The 21,074-nt window shown below is 45.2% G+C and overlaps 1 protein-coding gene across 1 annotated transcript in view; it reads right to left on the reverse strand.

The window, feature by feature from the left end:
* Window positions 1-21,074, reverse strand: part of igsf21a (immunoglobin superfamily, member 21a) — a 172,377-nt gene continuing 151,303 nt past the window's right edge. Inside the window, exons 6-10 of the mRNA XM_049021682.1 lie at window positions 17,456-17,936; window positions 9,771-9,856; window positions 6,919-7,111; window positions 3,165-3,203; window positions 1-1,169 (exon numbers count right to left, since the gene is read on the reverse strand). Of these exons, the coding sequence (XP_048877639.1) occupies window positions 1,093-1,169; window positions 3,165-3,203; window positions 6,919-7,111; window positions 9,771-9,856; window positions 17,456-17,936 (876 nt within the window). The 3' untranslated portion in view covers window positions 1-1,092. The remainder of the gene's footprint in view (window positions 1,170-3,164; window positions 3,204-6,918; window positions 7,112-9,770; window positions 9,857-17,455; window positions 17,937-21,074) is intronic.

The following is a 21,074-nucleotide window of genomic DNA, read 5'->3' on the forward strand; positions in this document are numbered from 1 at the left end:
TCCGTTAAAAACATCGCCTTTATTTCCACCTTGATTAAACCCACCAAACGGACATGACATGAGGTTAAAACACGTGAAACCATATGAATGGAGATCCTGACTCCGCAGGCTGTGCTGCTCGGCAACGTGAGCCAAAAAGCAGGGATGCGGTGGAAACAGAAAGTTCCGGAAAAAAATTACGACGGAGCGCACAAACAGGGGGAAGCCCGCGAAAGCAGATAGGGGTGCACCAAACACGCTTTGCCCCATGAAAGGATGACTGTGGCCATTTTTAAAGGCCTCTTCTTGGCTTACGGTTGCCCTCTGAAAATCGCCCTGGAGATGGACAAGCGCGGAAAATGCCATTAACGCTGGCAAAGTCAGCTTGTCTTCCTTGCATTCCAACAACACCCCTCCTCTTAGAGTTATTATTATTATAATTATTATTCTTTATCATTTTATTATTTACAGGGATGTACACAAAAATACATTTAGAAAGGGAGAGTCCTGCGTTTTCTATCTGGGAGATTACACCAGTTCATAGAGCTTAGAGCAAAGTCCGCTTGTACATTCCAACCTAGAGTCAGTTAAAAAAAAAAGGAAAACAGATAACAAGAGCATAGGACCAGAACGATATTCTTAAACGTATTCCTACTGATAACGGTTTCTGCATAGAGTACACAAGACGAAATGGGGGTGTGTCTGGGGGGAGGGTCGGTCGTATGGTGGGCCTGCCCACACGACTTCTTTTAAGAGGGCTGTACAAGACAAATGTCATTATGTTCAAATAAATTAAAAGAAGGATGTTTTTTTCCCCCCGTTTCCTTTTTTAAACATTTGTTTTTACTGATGTACAGGCAGAGGTGGGACAAGAAGACATACACAGTAGGGCAGGTCCTTTAATTGAAGATTTCTTTTTTTCCTTTTGTATGTTTCTTCTGTTGTTTCACAAAAAGGAAGTTTAGTGCTCTCTGGCGATGCTACTTCCTGGCAGACAGGAAGGGGCGAGCTCCAGGGGCGGAGCCGAGCAAAGTGGGCAGGAGGGTGTGGGGGGTGGGGTGGGGGGGGGGCGACTGAAGAAGGCTTGGGACGTAGCGGTCTGGGCTTGGGGACTCACGTCAGCTCTGCGGCCACTGTGAAGATCAGCGCAGTCACCATCGGTCCCAGTGCATCCACCCGGGCTGCTGCATCTGCAAATGTGGGGGGGTGGGGTGGGGTGAGGTGGAGTTTATAGTGTTACTCGGATCAACTTTATGCAGTCACACACAGCAGCACTGAGACACACCCCCACCCTTCACAACGTCAGCATGATCTTATTCAGCATAAATCCTGGGCAAGGAGATGCTAACAAATCCAGCCAAAAACTAAAGAAGGCAGGAATTTGCTAATTGCCACAAAGATCTGTTCAAACGGTGATGTTTTCCTCATTCGTTCAGTAGGGCGGGATATATCAGCATTGTTCATTGTTATATTGAAATCCCAGAGAAGAGGGTATAAGTGTACCGAGATGCCTTCCTTGCTGTCTTTCCCCTGGATAAAAGCAAAATTATAGCAGCACAATGACGAGGTTCCATGATGTTACCAGTTACGTTTCAGGGATTCTCACAGCGAGAAAACAACTCTGAAACAAGTCTGATGGATCTGAAAATGCAAGGATTCACAGATCTAAAAGACAGAAGACTGCAGGGAGTCTGATGGAGTCTCACGTCATGTACAGGCGTAGCAGGACATGTTTAAACAAGGTTACAGCGAAAAAATCTACTCATTATAGCTTTTCATCTTTTCTCATGTGACTCACAAGTCTTTCTCTAAAAGAGAAAGGAAAAAGTAATTCAGACAAGGGGTGTTACAAATGAGAGGTGTTTTGTTGTCTCTGACAAAACAAATATGTTTGAGGTAATATACTACATGTATTTTACATGTAATTAGACATGTAATTGTATATAATGGTCCTTCATGTATAAGCAATGCCTCTGAGAGCGGATGAGTCCAGCCCAGACAGTGCTGTGTGTATATATATATATATATATATATGAAAGAAATTTGAAAAGGTCTGAATCACTCTTCAGCAGAATCTGATAAGAGAGCTGCTCTCTCGCTCTCTCCCTCGTTCTGTCTACTGTTGCTGATTCTCATAAAGTCTTGCATTAGATTAGATGTGTGTGGCCTGTGGAGGGGGCGGTGGGGGGTTCGAAGGTCAGACTCATGGCCGACTGTGCAATGGGGAGGACTGCAGAGGGAGAGAGATGACCTCATTCAGTCCTGTGAGAGGGCACACCTGCTTGGAGGAACTGTGCGTGTGTGTCTCTGTGTGTAGGAAGGCGATTTGCATATTCAAATTCCCATCTTTGCCAGCAGAGGGAGATGAGCTGGAGAGCTGGAGCATATAGCAGAGTGCTAGACTCACACACGCAGACACACACAAACACACCGACTCTACGCAGAACTGGCACTGTGTACCTGCACATATTTAATTCACATCCTTAGATACTCAGCACAATTAGCCTCTGGAATGAAATAAAATAATCACGCATTAACTGTGTCTGCACATATCATCTTGGCCACATCTGAAGAAGGTCACGCAAACCGGCCATGGAGTTCCACAGTTCGAGGTTTTACCAAATGTTGGAGCAAAACATGGTCAGACATGACCTCCCCCCCCACGAGTGAAATGAAGACGTTGGAGATGCTGACACAGTAGGGCGTGATGTAATTCACCGTAACTGATGTAATTATTCATTATCCCTACTGTATTCCTCTTGGGGGTGGTCATCTAATCACCTCATCCACCCCATTAACAAAAGCAAAGTGACAGGAAAAACTATGGAATCGAATAATTACTGCCCCCCCAGCCCTCTACCTGCCATTGAGTCGCATCCAGTTTGCTACGCTAACTGTAACTCTACTACCCGCAGATGCTGGACATTGGAGAACATGTTACAGGAACAAACAAGGTGGAGAACCTCACTGAAGATTACAAAGGGTGTGGGAATGGCTGTCTTTAGTGTGTTAAGTCCACATCCTTACCCGCTACACTACCTAGGAGACGATGTTCAGGTTTAGGTTTCTTTATTCTTGACTTTTTGTAACACAACGGTGGACGGCTCTGGCAGAGAGTAGGTCAGCAGTATGGCATTACAGGGAGACCGACTGGCCTGACCCCACCCCGGCCAGATTATACTCACTGTTCTGGTTCTGGGTGTTTTTCATCATGCTCGGGTTCTCTGTGGAGAAAGAAAGAACAGGGAAGATGATTGGCCCGCTTGGAGCTCGGGGAGACTCACATAGCCTGCTTCAGATTGTACTTCACTTCCCACAGATCAGCAGTAGCTCGTAGCAAGAAGCTGACTTTATGTTTTATCTCACTTTATGTCCGTCAAATGCAGAGCTTCACACAGTTGAATAATTCCTTTCAGGCTTGTGACTGTGACTCTCAGAGGCAGCATTTAATATTTAATATACACTGTACACAAACATACCAACAGAAAGACAAGAAAGATACACAACTAATAGGCAAAAGGCCTGTCATTCAGTGTTCATACTCCTATTGTGTATGATCCATCGAATTAGTAGGTGTAGTGCCCATTCCGCAAAGAGGGGAGTATATGTCCATTAAGTAAGAATACAGACCAAATTTTGTTTTAACCAGTCAGTCCAGCATGAAGGCTTACAGTCACAGAGCTCTCCACTGGTTGGCTGAAATGAAATCTTGGTCTGGATTTTTACTTTCTTGACCTGAACTATCCACCTCTGCCTGTTCCCAGTGAGCATGTCCTGCATGATTCCCTGATTAAAAGCTGCAGTCCCTGTGAGGTTTGCCAGTGATCTCTAACCGTGGCCTCTAACCACGAAGACGAAAGAACATTCAAAGCAAAAGGGAAAAGTCACAAACAAGGCAGGAATACGACAGCGAACTCTCCGAATTTTCCTCTGGGTTCAGACTACTCCATCGTTAAGGAACGGAGCTCAACTTTGAACCCCTCGTTGGTGTTTGTGCAGGAGAAGTTCAGGACAGGGCACCCTCAGAGAAAGCTTTTAAAGAGATACTGGACCCAAGGCCCAAGATGTGCTATCCATGAGTTATTCATTAAAAGCAATGATCCAGTGCAAAAAGGGGTATCGAGTTAAAGATGCTGTAACGATTGCTCACAAATGTTAGGTGACACCAGATTTTTGGGAACTTAAAGGTGCAAAACTCAATCGTATCATTCGGTCCATTGTTTTCCGGACACTGTTCGCTCTGGGCCCTGAAGGACCCCTCCTTCAACAGAGCCTGTAAGCTTTATTAAGACTGGGGATAAAGCAAATAGAATGAAGTTCAGGTAAATGGCATGGGAAGGGATGTTCCAGCCTGCTAGACTAAAACAAAGTCCTCAGCACTTAGATCAGACCTTTCGGCAGAGCCCTGATCCAAAGCACGAGGCCTGAGACACACCAGACCGGCTTAAGAATGAGGAACATCAGCAACCGTGAGTCCTGGCTGAAATCCCATTGAGCAGAAAGACAAACCATTATCCAGCAGCATTTCCAGGGTGAACTTTCGAGACACGGGGGAGTAAGAAGGAGGAGCGACGAAAAACTTCATGGAGCCAGAGTATAAGCCAATTTTTTTTTGTTCCCCAAGCATGAGGGCAGTGGTGGCTTAATGGTCAGGGAAGTGACCTTGTACTTGTAAGATCGTTGGTTCGAATCCTTGACTTGAAAGGCACCACTGAAATACTGTGAGCAGGGTGCTACTCCCTGGGTGCTGAATTAGCTGCCCCCCGCTATGTCATGATGTCACATATGGGTTAAACACAGACGATGCATTTTGTTGTGTGTAGTTTCAATAACATTAAAGTAAGAACATTCTCTGCCAACTTTGAGAAGACCTGTAACATTGGATAAAGTTCCCTGTGAGCTGGGTACAGACTCAAAACGAGAGCATAGCAGACACTGAATCGAGGTTTCGGTAATTAATTATCTGGGAGGGGCAGGACGTCCCGGGGGGGGGCTATGTTAGATTCGTTCACATCATCTTCACCTTGTTACTCGGAATATAAGATTTCCAGGAAGTGCACATATCCAGACTCTTGAAGACCAGCCCACACCCCCGGTAGGTTTATCCGCCACTCGATGATCGTTTATATTTTTCCGTTTCCTTTCCGCTGTTTCTGTGAAACACTCTCCATTCCCATGCCCAAATAAATCCTGCCCCAAACAGGTCAAGTGCTCCCCATCGCCACCCGTTTAGAGAAAGAATACAATACAACTGTCATTGTTGTTTTTTATTTTAAAGAGCTGCACGGCTTTCGACTTTATCGTGGATGCAGGTCTGTGTGTAGTCTGCTTTGAGTGGCCTTTGCCTACAGATCATGAAGGCGGAGCCTAGGTCAGGGTTTGTACAAATCACAGAACTCACAGGATTCTCCCATGAGCTAACCGATGGTTATGGGAAAACAGTCAAGGGCCGTCCGTAGGGCTGCAGTGATAAAGGATCATCGCCTTTGTGATGGTGCTGTTGGAGCTTGTGTGTGTGTGTCTGTTTGGGGGGAGGGGGGTCTTGTGGCAAGTGCTTGCCTCCGTTTATTGCTTCCACTGGGTATTTTTAAAGGGCAAGTGTTTGGAGTGAAGATGAATGAATTCAAAGTGGATTCCTTTGGGGAGGGAAAGGTGGACAGAGCAGAAGTGGCCGTATCAGAGAAAGCGGGATTCAGTACATGGGACTGTCCTTGCAGCGGCCGGAGATAAATGGGAGGCATTTCGCTGCTTGGGTGGACGGAAAGAAGTTCAGTCGGCTGGTAAATGGGCGTTAGCTCTCACACACCACACGGGTCTTTTCAGGAGAGACACTTTTATTAAACAGCCATCCTAAGGCTTTGGGGGGTTTCGACATTCCTCTTGCTTTTATGGCACCATTAAATCTCCTTTAGGCTGTACATTCGAAAAATTATGAACAGTTTGATTAAAATATATTCACATGGGGAGGGAGGGGCTTTAGAGTGGCTGGGTAAGTGAAAGCAGGTTGGATCCCACAGAGGTGTTGGTTCAAATCTAAGTTACATAATAGCAAAACTATTTTGACTGAACGCTGAGTTCTAGCAAACGACTGGTTGGCAGCATTATGTTGATGTTTTGTGTCTAGCCAATCGGTTGCCTTCCATGGTGCCCATGTGACCCCTTACATGCCAAGAAAGCTACACACAGTTGACTCTTCATTAGAGTATGACAATCTCAAGATCTCTCACTGGAATGTCAAAATCCTATCAGCCTATCTTATACTGTAGCACAATCAGGTGAACCCTGTTGCTGTGTTGATAACAAATGCTAGCATCAGGGTTAGTCTTCATTGTATGACATCATCCCTGTGGGACAGGAAGCTTCCTCCTAACAATACACGCTGTCAACATGTAATATAAAAGGCTTATATGAATTAATAAGCATTTATGTGCTTATTATATATCCTTATAGTAATTGCTATTGCGTATACATTTCCTTTGTTACCTCTCTGTGGTGTAGCTTCTGCAAAGGCTCTGGGAGATTCTGCTCATATAAATTACAAAGTCATTACTCACATCTCTCTGAAGATTTATCAAGGACTTTAATAATACTATAACTTATTAATCATGCATAAATAATTCACAGTTAACTTAAAGCTCTATTAATTCATGCTAGGTGTTCGAGAGCAGCTTCACCGAACACAGACTCTCAGACTGGCATCATCTCTGAAATAAAACCGGGGGAATTAAAATGTCGGGGGTAACTCCTTGCAGATTACAGAAATCACATGCTTTGTTTTGAAATTTTTTCCACTAGAAAAAAAGGCCTTTTTCTATGTTCTCGTCTAATTAATGGAGATAAATGTTTCCTCAAAATCTTGTAGGCAAGCTAAGGAGGCAGCCTAGTGGTGACTTCCTGACTAGACCTGGTACTGTGGCTTAGGGTGTGGAATGTACTCACCAAAAACGATGAGGCGTGTGTGAGTGTCCGTGGAGCCCAGAGGATTCTGGGCCGTACAGCGGTACATGGAGCCGTTGAGCTCGGCCGGCACCCGCTCCAGAACCAGCTCCTTGCCGTCTCGCTTGTTGCTGCCGTCCAGCAGATGGCCCCCCACACGGGTCCATGTGAACATGGGCTCGGGGAAAACCTCGTTCTGTTGGGTAAGGGGGGGAAGCCAGGTTGGCCATAATTAGTGTCAATCAACAAAATAAACTAACACAACCATCTATGGCAACAAATATGAGCTTAAATGATGATCAAAGGCCTACAAAATAGCCAAATTTTTTATAAAAACTTTATCTTGCTCACAAAAATATCTATATTAATGTTACTTCCTGTCAAACCACCTGCTTTAGTAGTTTTGGGCAAAAGCAGCAGCCCAAGGGGTCACTGACTGATCGCAGAGAGGGAGAGACGCTTTAACACATGGGTCTGGGCCACCCTTTTCCAAAGGGTGAGAAACTCTGGCAGTGGAGTGGAGTGGAGTGGGCCATCACTGCCATCGAGCATCGGGGGAGTCCCGGTATGGGACCTGCCAGCAGCGGCCGCAGGAAGACGGGAACGAGACTGTCGCTTTTCTTGAGGAAGCATGATGCAACGGTGTGAAACCGGCAAAGGCTGGGAAGAAACGCACTCATTTTCTTTGTGCATTTTTCCTTTCAATGCTGTCCACTTGGAAATGTGAAGGAAGAGAGGTGTGCATGTGTGCTTGCTGTCTGACTTCCAAACTGCTTGTTCTGAGGACTCTGATTAACTTTGTGTCATGGTGACTTAAGGCTCCGGCTTTCCCAACCACCAAAGACACAAGAGAAAGTGTCTCTGGGCCACTGGGATCCTAGAATCGAAGGTATGACCTAATTTGAATGGACTGATTTTGTGACGCTGGGTTAGCAAATCATTGTGGGTCCAGAGAGTGACATTTTGTTATTTGTTATTAGCTTTTTCATATCTTATTCCGCTTATATCATTCATTCAGCTAGTAAACGAAAAAGGGAATGTCAGCAGAATGGCAAGATTTCAGAAAGTGTGGAAAAAATAAGAGGGAATTGTAATTGATAAATTGAAATAATTTTGTCTAAAGTGCGACAGTCTTTGTTTACAGCCTGGAACCCTTGGCCAGTGAAGGACATGAGAGGTATGCCTTGAAATCAATGCTTTATGCACTTATCTAATTAGGACAAGAGGACAGCACCTTTGGATCCTGTGATTTGTGAGTCATATCAGCCCTGTGCAATGCCTGTTTATAATGACTGAACACTATTCATAGCCATCCTTCAAATGAATCAGTTACGGGAAAATACACGTGACCAGATCCACCAGCTAGCTAGTGAAGCTGGAACTTTGCCAACAGACGGAAATGTAACACAATGGCCATAACTGGAATTTCACTGCACGGGATTTTTTTATTTTTTTTTTGGGGGGGACCATAGGCTGATCCCCAAGCTGAATCACCTTGGACTTATCGGGTCAAACTTTATCTTTGTTTTTGTCGTGAACAGCCTTAACTGTGATTTTAACGAGGGATTCATTGCAAAATCCTTACTCTCGCTGAAAAGCTGTTTCTTTGCTCTTTAGAGGGAAAAGCACACAGGAAAGCGATGCTTATGGTGTTTCGGTAAATATCCCCTCGCTCGAATTTGTTCTGTGTACACTAAGAACACTCCTGCGGCCACACTAGCCAATCCGCTGCTGGGAAGTGGCTCACGGCTATCTCCGGGATACACGTTTGCCAGCCGAGATCCTCTTAAGATGTGGCAGCGGTACATAAACAAAAATGTTTAGCGTGAAATATTCACATTTTAGGCCCCAATCGCAATTGTTCACAGCAAAAAAGAAGACACAGGAAGTGGCGAAAATGTCAAGCAATGGTACTGAAAGCCATGAAGGCATGAATAAATGAACTTTATTCTTGGAAGCTGCATCACAGACCGAGAAACTCAACAATACCGTTTTTACACTTGTGTTTTTACATATGGTGTGGAAAACTGAGACAAACCAGATATTTAAAAAATGTTTTGATCTAGATCACATGTTATGAATTGTCTGCTGCCTAATGCATGATTTAGATAATCTTTATTTTGAAGTCTCAGAAACAAACGGTGAAATCGCATATGTTTGCTATGTACAGTAGTAGGGGATATATAGTACGCAAAGTGAGCAGTACATCCAAATCCTCAGTGCAGAAGGTGCTGGATGGCGAACCTGAATAGCATATTATATTCTGTGAATTCAGTGTGCAACTGATGGACACTACGCTATCCTACAAGGCCACCGGTGCAGCGAAGAACGTAGCTTGCTTAGAAAATTTTGTCCAGATGATGGAGAAAGTGCCATCTCTGTACAGATTTAAGCAGAAATCAATACCCAATTACATTAGTTGGCTCAAATATGTATTTTTATGTAGCTTTTAATATTTTTTAACTTTCTGGGTCAAGCAATACCACTGGTAAACATCTGCGTCAGGTAATATGCGAGATGGGCAGCTCGGTGTGTCCGAATGCATACATACTGCTCTCATGCATACATATAGTACATACTACATTAATGGTAGTAGTAGGCTTCAAACGAAATTAAGTACCTACTGTGTAAGTATGCGATTTTGAACACACACAAAGTTTGTCTGATGTTGATGCCCTTCAGTTCCATCTGTACAGCCGGAAACGTGATCTCTTTCCTGTTTGGTAAGAGCTTGGTAAGTTCGGTAACTTCGTTAGTGCTCAGAGGCTCGACCTCTCTGCTCTGGATTCCACTTCAACTTCGAAACTGAACATTGGCCCACTTTTTGGAAACCCCCGTCCCCCAGGAGATCCTACCTGGAAACCTTGAACGCTGATGCGAACGGTGTCCCCCACTTTTGCCCGAGTGGGGGTCATCAGCAACTTGGGGCCTTTAGGGGCCGCTGGTGAAAGTAATGAGAGATAGAGGGAAAGAAAAAGAGAGATGTTAGTTTGTGAGTGTAGGGTAATGGATACAGGAAAGTCCATTTCTTTGCATTGGGAGGGACACATGTACTGTCAATTAAGGTCACAGGGATGAAGTCTGAGAGAGTGGAGTCCTTTCATTCAAAGGTCACCCATGAATTTATTCCCCGGGGGGAAACAAGGAGCTAAATCAGGCAGATACTCATTATGGAGAAGGAGGTGCCGTGCATGGGAGAGGGCATGGAAGCCTGCTGATAAGGGACGCTAGGGGAAGCTAATTCGCCCGGCCCGTAGGGGCAGAAGCCCCCAGATAGATTTAATTTGGTCCCCCAGACAAACGATGGAAGCAGTGATGGAGGTAGAAGAGACTGTGTCGTGACCTTCCAGAGGGCCTGGGGTCTCGCATGTTACTGGCAAGAGGTAAGTAGCAGTAGGTGTATTCTTATATATTCAAAAAGATGTGACAAAAAATCATCAGGGCAGTGCAGTGGAGTCACACTGGAGATAATAGGCACCTGAACACTCTTTACGGTTCAGAGAAGCATAATTTGCGGGATTTCTGAGTGCCCCCCCCCCCCCCCCCCCCCCCCCCCCCCCCCGCAGATATTTCACACTGGGGAAATCACCCTACAGGCAGGATACATTATGGACTGGGTTACCTGTCCTGCGACTGTTTTTCGGGGGAATTAATATTGGGTCAAAAAAACTGACACCATTATCTCCTGGAAATGAGCATTTCCCTAAAAACAGCAAGATCTCCAAAGACCTGAAAATGGTGACCCAGCATTGCCACAACCCCCCCCCAGGCACCCTCTGCAAAAAGCAAGTTCAACCCACTAGCAAGAACGAGAAAAAAAAACTCAGAAAGAACAAAAAAATCCATTCAGATCAGTGAGTGAAGTCAGCTCATCTGTAGAAGACAAACACGATAACGGACATTACCAAAACTCATCAATCATCAGCTGTCCTACTACCTTTCTTTTAACGATTCTGTCTTAGACACAGGTTAACGATTATTATTCTCTTTTCTTGCTTGGGTAATGTGCACTGAATGTTTTTCTGCAATTTTTATTTTTGGGCTGTGTGAAGTCCAGTGTGGCAGGGAATGCAGGCCTGTTCTCCAAGCGGAATCTGGTCTGGAATTAGTACTGTGTCCACAACACAGAAAGAGTTATGGAAGGATCATGGAAAGGATCGGGCCACAGTCTTGGTGGGGGTGGTGAAATCCATGCGGGTTGCCAAAACCACCCCCCACCCTTTAAATTGGGTTCAACCATTTACTTATCTCTGCATGTCATTCCTTTGCTCTTTCTGTAGCAAGCACCTGGTCACACAAAGGTCCCAATGGCTGTTGTTTACTTCGTTTTCTGACCAATGACGTAACAGCGACGGGATGGGTGATGTCACAGCATCATGGGCATAGCTTCCTCTCATCCGGCTGAACCTCAAGCAGTTAATTATCACTGAGGAGTCTGTTGGTTTCCAGATGATGAGTATTCTCCCCCATCGTGGGGGCAGAATTGGGCTCCTTGCAGGGGCAGCTGTAATCTGTCTACGCTACAGGCACAGAGGAGCTCATGAATATGCAGCAGCTGTAATGCGACATCGGACCGCTGTCAGGCTGCCATTTTAAATCAATGAAAGATTTAATGCTCAAGCTACCACCCGGCCCACTCATCCTCATTTCCCCAGCACATTTTAAGCTCCCCCCCCCCCCACCCATGAGGGGAGGAACACATTCAAACCAAGAGCACCTGCCCGTGCATGACTGTGGAGCGTCCTGACAACACCACAAAGCACACTCAGAAGACTAGATTTTGATGAGAACCTAGCATTCTCACGTTGTGTGGTCACCACATGCCTCGCATCCCAGTGATGTTGCAGAGTCATCTAATAAAAACAAAAGTGCAATCGTGTCTGTTTTCCTCACAGACATCAGCGTTCTCAATGCTGCCTGACTGGCAGCCAAAAAAGAAAATCTACCACTTAACCATTTTTTTTCATGTTTTAATTGCCTGACTAGAGTACTGTATGTTTTCAGATAATTATTAAATGAATACACATGTATCTTACTAATTAAAAAGCTGAGTGTTATGTAAAACGACACTGCAGCCAAGAGAATGGAATTCATTTGCATAGTTCTTACCTACAGTATTAGATATACAAACATAATTAGTATAATAACACATATTTGAGGCATTGAAAGAGATGCTGGGAGATGCTGATTTATGCAATGGAACCTGGACTGCAATGCGGTGTGTTTTGATAGGTGTGTCGAGTCCTTTTCAGAATGCTTTGGCAGGGAAAATTAAATCATAAACACCTAAGTCATGACAAATCACAGGCAATTTTCTGTGTGTTTTGATTTTTTTTTTTACTGACACAATCGCTTTTTATCCATGTGGTGGACAAAGCATATGTGCCTGAGGCAGGCGCCAAAAAGTGGGCCGATCTTGTGGGGTGCTGCCTCGTGGCACGTACAGATAAAAGGTAGCTTTGAGAGAAGCCCTGGTTTCAAGCCGACTGCAATTAAAATCAACACAAAAGCACATCTGAAAAAGTCCTGTATGCAGCCCCACTCTTCCATATTCTTATGGTAATAAAAAAAATGTATTAAAAACCATCAGAGTATGCTTCTGTCGACTCTTCAAAGAATGCGGCTCGTGGAAAATCAGTGATTCGGCAAAATAAAAGCCACTGCAAGTTACAAAAGCCTCCAGCTGATTGTAAGGAAGCCTATTTGTAGGGCTGCATTTTGGTGAGGAACTTGTTTGTAATACTGCGTGGTGACGGTCCGGCCCAGGAGGATATTCTGCACTGGTTGCTTCCTTATTTCTCATGGCTGCACACTATGCTTGTTTCAGGACGAGGAATGCATTTTTGGACTGGATGAATGAATGGGAGGCAAAAAAGGCAATGTTTGGGCTTCTCGGCGGAGCTGAACGAAAATTCCTGCGAACAGGTCGATGGATGCCTCTGGACAAAACCTTACCATCGGACTCGGGCTCGGACCACGGTCCCCGGCTGGCAAGAAGGAGCAGAACTGCCACCTCAGAACAATAGTCTACGGTCAGCTAAACTCTCATGGGTCATGTTGACTTGGCCCCCCTCCCTTATCCATGGCACCAGTGGTGGTGCCTTCCACTCCCAGGGGTCCTTCTGTGGAGCTTGTGCGGAAACATTACCGGGGGGAGGAGGGGGGCTGCCCTGTCAGCTTTCATAGTCAGCAGCCCCCACAAATGAAGTGCACGAAAGACACCCCCCGGCCACAGATGGGTCGATGTGAGCCACTGGCACGGCGCCGAGTCCGAAGGTGGTACAGCATTGAAAATGACTGTGAATCTTCAGAATGGGGATAATGCATTAATGTGGCACATGTGTTTACTTTCGTCAGTGACAGACAAGCCCAGTGTCTCGCTCTGAGATCACAGACCCCTAACGTCTCCCAAACAGCCATGTGAAGTCTGGGTGACGGAGCCCCATTTGCCTGCGGAAGCCCCCACAGTGATATATAATCCACTATAAGTGCATCGATGCGTCATTTTTAGCCACAGTCAGCGGAAAGCAGCTCCCATGACAGCGATGCGTGTCGTATTTTGCAGCATGTGCAGGACACGGCAGATCTCCACGGTCGCAGGTTCAAATCCAGCCATGGTCAGCTGGTTTGCCTGTTCATCCAAGTACATAGATGAGTTTGCAGCTTCCTGGTATTCTAGTTTCCATTACACACCTTTCATGCCTTTGTAGTGCAAATGTCCCATGATGCACCTGTGCACCTTACCTCATTTCTTATATTGAAAGAGATAGATTGGACTGATTGTACTGAAACCGGGAATTAATAAGTATCTATCCATCCATTCATATCACTTATAAAGTGCAAGGTTGTGGTGAACTTGGGGCACATCCTAGAAAATATAGGGGACACTATGGACAGTACAGTCCATTATGGAATATTTAGGGACACTAGTTCAGCCAAATTCAAGGAGGAATCCACCAAACTGGTGCAAAAATGATTGGAACACAGACTGTAACACATACAGAACCATTCAAAAGTTTGAGTGCCTGCTTCACACCATGATTTTCTGTGCTCTAAGTTTGTCTATTCATGGAGGTGTATTGATCAGTCAAAATTCGAAATTTGGTTCCAACCACTGTGTATTTGTAAGACGTACAGCAGGTGAGTACATGAGTCTTGCATTTGTTTGCCGTGTGTAACAGGCTTAGTGACCTTTACTAAATCCGTGGCACTCTCGAGCAGCATATTAGACTTCAAAGGCTCACCATTCTACCATCATATAATGACTTCAAGGAAGTATCTGGGGAAGAAGGAAAGTGACGGACAACTCAAACCCGCTCTCCCAGTCTCCAGACGCCAAGCCCATAAAACTTGCATGAACCAGGCAAAAGCAAAGTCACCCATAAGCACCCAGCATCTCTGGAAACCACTGCAGAGGAGCATTCTGGGAAATTTCCTGCTGAACCTTAACCAAACGCCTCCAGGACTTAGAAACTATTTTCTGTTCACCCGAACACTGCTTTGATACTCCACTCATATTGTTTTGCATTTTGCAATGTATTGTCTGTAAGCTTTTGGAGAAAAAAATATATGATGCAAAACATTATGATAAAGACTATTTTCCAGCAAGTGTAATCAAGCTTTTGAACGATACTGTAGAGCTGTGCTGCGAGTTGAGCTCATAACCCTGAGGGCCACAGTAAAAAGCACTGCACCGCGCAAATTGAATAAGCACATATTTAAAAAGAGATGGGAATATTCTGGACTCATTTGCAGTTTCTGCTCTGTATCGTTAATCTTATAATTGATATTGGAAGGTGGATCCCTGTGGTGGGGCGGCACGGTGGTACCATGCAGTGGTACTGCAACAGCACTATTGCCTCACATCTCTGGGACCAAGGTTCCCTGTGTCATTGTGGAGTTTGCGTGTTCTCCTTGTGCCATTGTGGAGTTTGCATGTTCTCCCCGTGTCATTGTGGATTTCGCATGTTCTCCCTGTGTCATTGTGGAGTTTGCGTGTTCTCCTTGTGCCATTGTGGAGTTTGCATGTTCTCCCCGTGTCATTGTGGATTTCGCATGTTCTCCCTGTGTCATTGTGGAGTTTGTGTGTTCTCCTTGTGCCATTGTGGAGTTTGCATGTTCTCCTGGTGTCATTGTGGATTTTGCATGTTCTCCTCGTGTCATTGTAGAGTACGCATGTTCTCCTCGTGTCATTGTGGAGTTTGCATGTTCTCCCCGTGTCATAGTGGATTTCGCATGTTCTCCCCGTGTCATGGTGGATTTTGCATATTTTCCCTGTGTCATTGTGGAGTTTGCGTGTTCTCCTCGTGCCATTGTGGAGTTTGCATGTTCTCCCCATGTCATTGTGGATTTCTCATGTTCTCCCCATGTCATGGTGGAGTTTGCGTGTTCTCCTCGTGCCATTGTGGAGTTTGCATGTTCTCCCCGTGTCATTGTGGAGTTCGCGTGTTCTCCCCGTGTCATGGTGGATTTCGCATGTTCTCCCCGTGTCATTGTGGATTTCGCATGTTCTCCCAGTGTCATGGTGAATTTCGCATGTTCTCCCCGTGTCATTGTGGAGTTCGTATGTTTTCCCCGTGTCATGGTGAGGTTCGCATGTTCTCCCCGTGTCATGGTGGATTTTGCATGTTCTCCCCGTGTCATGGTGGAGTTCGCATGTTCTCCCCGTGTCATGGTGGATTTCGCATGTTCTCCCCGTGTCATGGTGGATTTCGCATGTTCTCCCCGTGTCATGCAGGAGTTCGCATGCTCTCCCTGTGTCATGGTGGATTTTGCATGTTCTCCCCGTGTCATGGTGGAGTTCGCATGTTCTCCCCGTGTCATGGTGGAGTTCGCATGTTCTCCCCGTGTCATGGTGGATTTCGCATGTTCTCCCCGTGTCATTCTAGAGTTTGCGTGTTCTCCTCGTGTCATTGTGGAGTTCACATGTTCTCCCCTTGTCATGGTTAAGTTTGCATGTTCTCCCCGTGTCATGGTGGATTTTGCATGTTCTCCTCGTGTCATTGTGGATTTTGCATATTCTCCCCATGTCATGGTGGACTTCGCATATTCTCTCCATGTCATTGTGGAGTTCATATGTTCTCCCCGTGTCATGGTTAAGTTTGCATGTTCTCCCCGTGTCATGCTGGATTTCGCATGTTCTCCCCATGTCATGATGGAGTTCGCATGTTCTCTCCGTGTCATTGTGGAGTTCGCATGTTCTCTCTGTGTCATGGTGAAGTTCGTATGTTCTCCCCGTGTCATGGTGAAGTTTGCGTGTTCTCCTTGTGTCATTGTGGAGTTCGCATGTTCTCCCCGTATCATGGTGAAGTTCGCATGTTCTCCCCGTGTCATGGTGAAGTTCGTATGGTCTCCCCGTGTCATGGTTAAGTTCGCATGTTCTCCCCATGTCATGGTGAAGTTCGCATGTTCTCCCCGTGTCATGGTGAAGTTCGTATGTTCTCCCCGTGTCATGGTGAAGTTCGCATGTTCTCCCCGTGTCATGGTGAAGTTCGCATGTTCTCCCCGTGTCATGGTGAAGTTTGCATGTTCTCCCCGTGTCATGGTGAAGTTTGTATGTTCTCTTTCTGTCATTGTGGAGTTCGCATGTTCTCTCTGTGTCATTGTGGAGTTTCCTGCAGGTATTCCAGGTTCCTCCCACAGTCCAAAAACATGCTGTGGTTTATTGAAGTTACCAAATTGCCCATAGGTGTGTGTGCCCTGTGATGGGTTTACACCCCATCCTGGGTAGTTCCCTGTCTTGCACCAATAGGCTCTGGACCCCACCCATGACCCTGAATAGGACAAGCGGTTATAAAAAAATGGATGGATTGATCTCAGTGGTTAATGTTACAAGATCCATGTAAGCCTATACATCAAAACCTTCTGCCATTTGACAAAGTGTGCTTATTATTAAAAACAAGAAAAACAATAAGAGTGGTCACTTTTCGTGGCTGCTTAAAGAAACTAGAGGTTAAACATACAGAGCGTTGTATTACTCAGACGTAGGGCAGAGTCGATATAACGGGCTGATTATATGGCAATGTTCAAATTCTTATTTCAGCTCATTAATTTGGGTTGACTTTTTCAATAACAGTACCAGGTTAACTTAATCTAATGGCAGCCAGCCCAATGAATTTCCCTGTCAGTCATTCGCACTTTACTTCCCACGTTAATTCTGAGATCTGCTCAACTGTAACGCAATTAAGCATCAAGTGGATTGAACGCTGTTCTAAATATATCAGTCAGTTGTATGCAAATAGAAGGAGGCTTGCTGAAGGACTGGGGCAGAAAGAGAGCAGAGCATTATGGACGGCAGTCCGCTGGTCCTCACTGGGGCCTAGTAGCTGTTATGGGGCATTGTATGGCTCACTGCTTTAGGATGCAGTGACAATGATCAGTAGGTCATTGGTTCAAATCCCACTTCAAATCATTGGTTCAAAGGCCCTAAACCCTCAATTGCTCCAGGGAATGGCTGATCACAAAATATGTAAGTTGCTTTGGATAAATGGTCTGCTGAGTAAGTAAAATGTAAATGCGCTGGGGGAGGCCCCCCACTCACCAAGTGTGATTTCTGTCACCATGGGCATGGAGAGGGCAGGGTGCTTAACCTCACAGCTGAAGAGGGCATCGTTATCCAGCTGGGGGTTGAGCGCCCACGTGATCCGCGCCTGCACCTCCACAGAGCCGTCGCTCTGCGGTACCTGCCTGGCCGAGAAGTAGTACAGCGGGTCTGTGCTCAGGGCCCAGCGGGGGAACTCGCGGGACACCACCGTCTCCGGGATGATCTCTGTGGCGGGGCTGGCCTCGTGGCCAGCAGCCCCAGGGGTGCGCCCTCTCCCGGGACTCTCCGTGTACAGCCGCGCTGGCCTGCCGTCCTGGTGCAGCAGGGTCCGCGACTTCTGCAGTTTGGTGTCGTCCAGGTCCCGGCTGATCAGGGGCCTCGCCCCTCGCATGCTGGCCGTGCCCCGACTGTCGCTGCCTGCTGTCGGCTGCATGTAGTGGAATATCTCAATTGGCTCCCCGTCACGCTTGAAAAACACCTGCAGGGGGCGACAGTGAGTCATTAGTTATGTTTACGGAAAAATAGCAGATACAGGGAGTGTTTCTGTCAGCGGTTTGTAAGCTTATGGAATAAGAGCAAGACGCAAGATGTAGGATTGATTCTGAACTATTAACCCACAGATATAAATGCTTGTTGTTAAAGGAACCTCAAATCTGACTTTCTATATTATTTGCTATGTCAAAGAAATTGGCCAATGCCAGCAGTGGTGCTGCTGCAGAGCACTTGCAGGGTTTATCACTTTATTTCATCAAGGTATTAAGATTCCCAATCGGTGAATCTGTTGACAGGGAATAACATCTCCCAGGCCTACACATGGCCTCCAGTTATTCGTATTAAAGGCTCAATTTTGACATCTTGCCTGCTGGATAGGAGCCCATGGACGTGCCTGTCCTTGCTTTCCCTCATATAAAAGCAAACACAACAACAATAATAACAATAGCAACAACAAAAATAGATTTTTGAGGTATGTTGATTTTCTCAATAACAAACAGATTGATTCCTCCACCTGCTCAGGTACCTTCAAATTCAATTTGCAGGAGATCAAAGCGTCATTACATTACACGCTACATTTCGTGTGGAGTTCCAGTTTATCATTGTTATTTTTCCCCCATTCCCTGCCGGTTTGCAGACGCACAGTGTGATTGTTACGTCACCTCAGGGAGACTCACTCGCTTTGGTAAATAACCGTAATGACTGTAAACAAGTGTACCACCGACCGGCCCTCACGGGGCCCATTTCCTTAACGAGGTTGCAGCTAAAGGTATTTGGGATTAGAGAGCTGTGCTACACTGGGGGTATCTTGGGTGGGGGTTAGGTGGGGGGTGGTGTACTACAACTGAGGGGTTTAATAAATCTAGATGTTTTCTCATCAGGAAGTGATTTTGAGCAGATCTTGAATATTTTGTTTGTCACAAAGGCCACTGCTCAGTGACAGACTACAATTACTGGATTGCATAATGTAAAGCATAGGTGTTTAAAGTGTTTACAGTGTGTGTTTACAGTGTGCATTTACAATGTGCTTTTACAGTGTGTATTTACAGTCTGCTTATGCAGCGTGCATTTACAGTGTGCTTATAGTATGCTTTTACACTGTTTTTTCAACATGTTTTCAGTGACTTTCCAGTGTGCTTTTACAGTGTGCTTTTACAGTGTGCATTTACAGTGTGCTTATAGTACACTTTTACACTGTTTTTTCAACATGTTTTCAGTGACTTTCCACTGTGCTTTTACAGTGTGCATTTACAGTGTGCTTATAGTACACTTTTACACTGTTTTTTCAACATGTTTTCAGTGACTTTCCAGTGTACTTTTACAGTGTGTGCTGCTTGTGCATCTCTTTCCCACTTTCATTTATGAAAGAAAACTAAACAATCCAATTAAGATGGTATACAATTAAGGGTCAACTGCAGGTCCAAACTTACCAGAGTTTTCAGGATCTGAAACTCGCTCTGTTCTGATACCAAACTGAAAACATTCATTTAGCAAAAATTCAAAACTGGAGCTTTGTTCTTGGAAAAATATGGGCTGAGAGGAAACGACCAATTAACCTCCATCTCACAGGATGTGTCGGCAAGTAAAGATTACCTGCCTCGATTTTACAAACCGCCCTTGAGCAAAACGCATATTCCGGTCGTCCGGAAGCTCTGGAAACACCTGCTGCTCTTTTGGAAGAAACACGCCCTCTTTTTTTCTCGCGTACGCACACAAGTAACACATCCATCATGCTGGGAACAAAAGGATGATTTTCAAAACATGGCACCTTGCTCACTCCACAGAAACGCGACAGAGGAGCTGCGAGAATCCTCGGCGCTAATTGCCCCTTTGAAACTGCTGACAAACGGAAGCCAGAGCAACATTTGTGGCTGCAGGGAATTTCCTTCATGAGACGAAATAAAATCGGAATATAAACACACATTTTGCACTCCACTCCGTTATTATTCTGCTTCTGTATTGTTTACGGGGAGCATTATTCATGCCTCAGTCACAACGTGCCAAGAAAAGGTAACCCGGGCCAGTTCGGGAAATATGAACCTCTGCAGTATCTTATTCCCGCCAGTGGATGGAGCTGCACATCCTTTTTAACAAGCTGGATCAACTGGAAGACTCACATGAAGGCTATCTGTTTTGTCTCAGCATCTCATAGCCTATATATTATTGCTCTTTCTTATACTGTCTCTTCTCAAGGTTACTACCTCAATGTTAAAAAAGGCACTGGGAAAACTCGCATAAAAATACAGATACCTGGGCATTCACTGAAAGCTCAGCCAAGCTGCACTTATGCATCGAACTCCTTGACAGCACGTACGTTTGTAATGTGCTATTTGTCTCGCTTACTTTGGATGACAGCGTTTTCAAACAAATCAACAAGCAAAGAAATAAATGAAAATGACGCCAAAACAGGAAGGACGGTAACTGAAGGTTCACCCACCCCCTGAAAAAAATCCTCAGATCTAATTGTCAAAATTTTTGTCTTCACCTGCACAAGGACGTAGTGCCCGTTCTGCGGAAACAATAGCATCCATTAGTAGTTAAGTTTTTTCATGTAGGATAAACAGGCCTGTGGATACTTTCATCCCGTTGAATGATGCGATTGTACTGCCCTAGAAATGTCCTGCCTGCTGTTGGATTTGACATCTCTGTCCAAAAGACAGTGGGTCTTGGAAAAGTGGAAATAATTGAACAGGCTGCACTGTAGTATAATCTATTCCCCTTAATTTTGTAACGTGTCTTATAAGTGCCTCACCATTCAGCGGAAAATTCCATTGTTATCAAATAAAGTATAAAGTATGGTCATTATAAAACATCTCATAGATTTTTGCTAAATGATGAGCTGCTGCTTTCCTCTTAATAACAAAATGCTTTCAATAATATACCAGATATTGCTATTACCTAGGAAGAAAGTGTTCTGCTCAACAACGATATAGGCCTTATGAACTTGTGAAGGAACTGAACTCATGAATGCAATTCTTACTCGTGCCCAAGACATCATACTCCTGCAGCTGACATCCTCTGTGTGTGGGAGTTACGATTAAAATAGCATTTGAGAACCAGTTGTGTTTGACCAGTGGATTGCAGAGGTATGCTGCTCTACACTAACCCAGCCGGAGTTTGAACA

The sequence above is a fragment of the Brienomyrus brachyistius genome, chromosome 8 (assembly GCF_023856365.1).
Source record: "Brienomyrus brachyistius isolate T26 chromosome 8, BBRACH_0.4, whole genome shotgun sequence".
Taxonomy (NCBI): Eukaryota; Metazoa; Chordata; class Actinopteri; order Osteoglossiformes; family Mormyridae; genus Brienomyrus; species Brienomyrus brachyistius.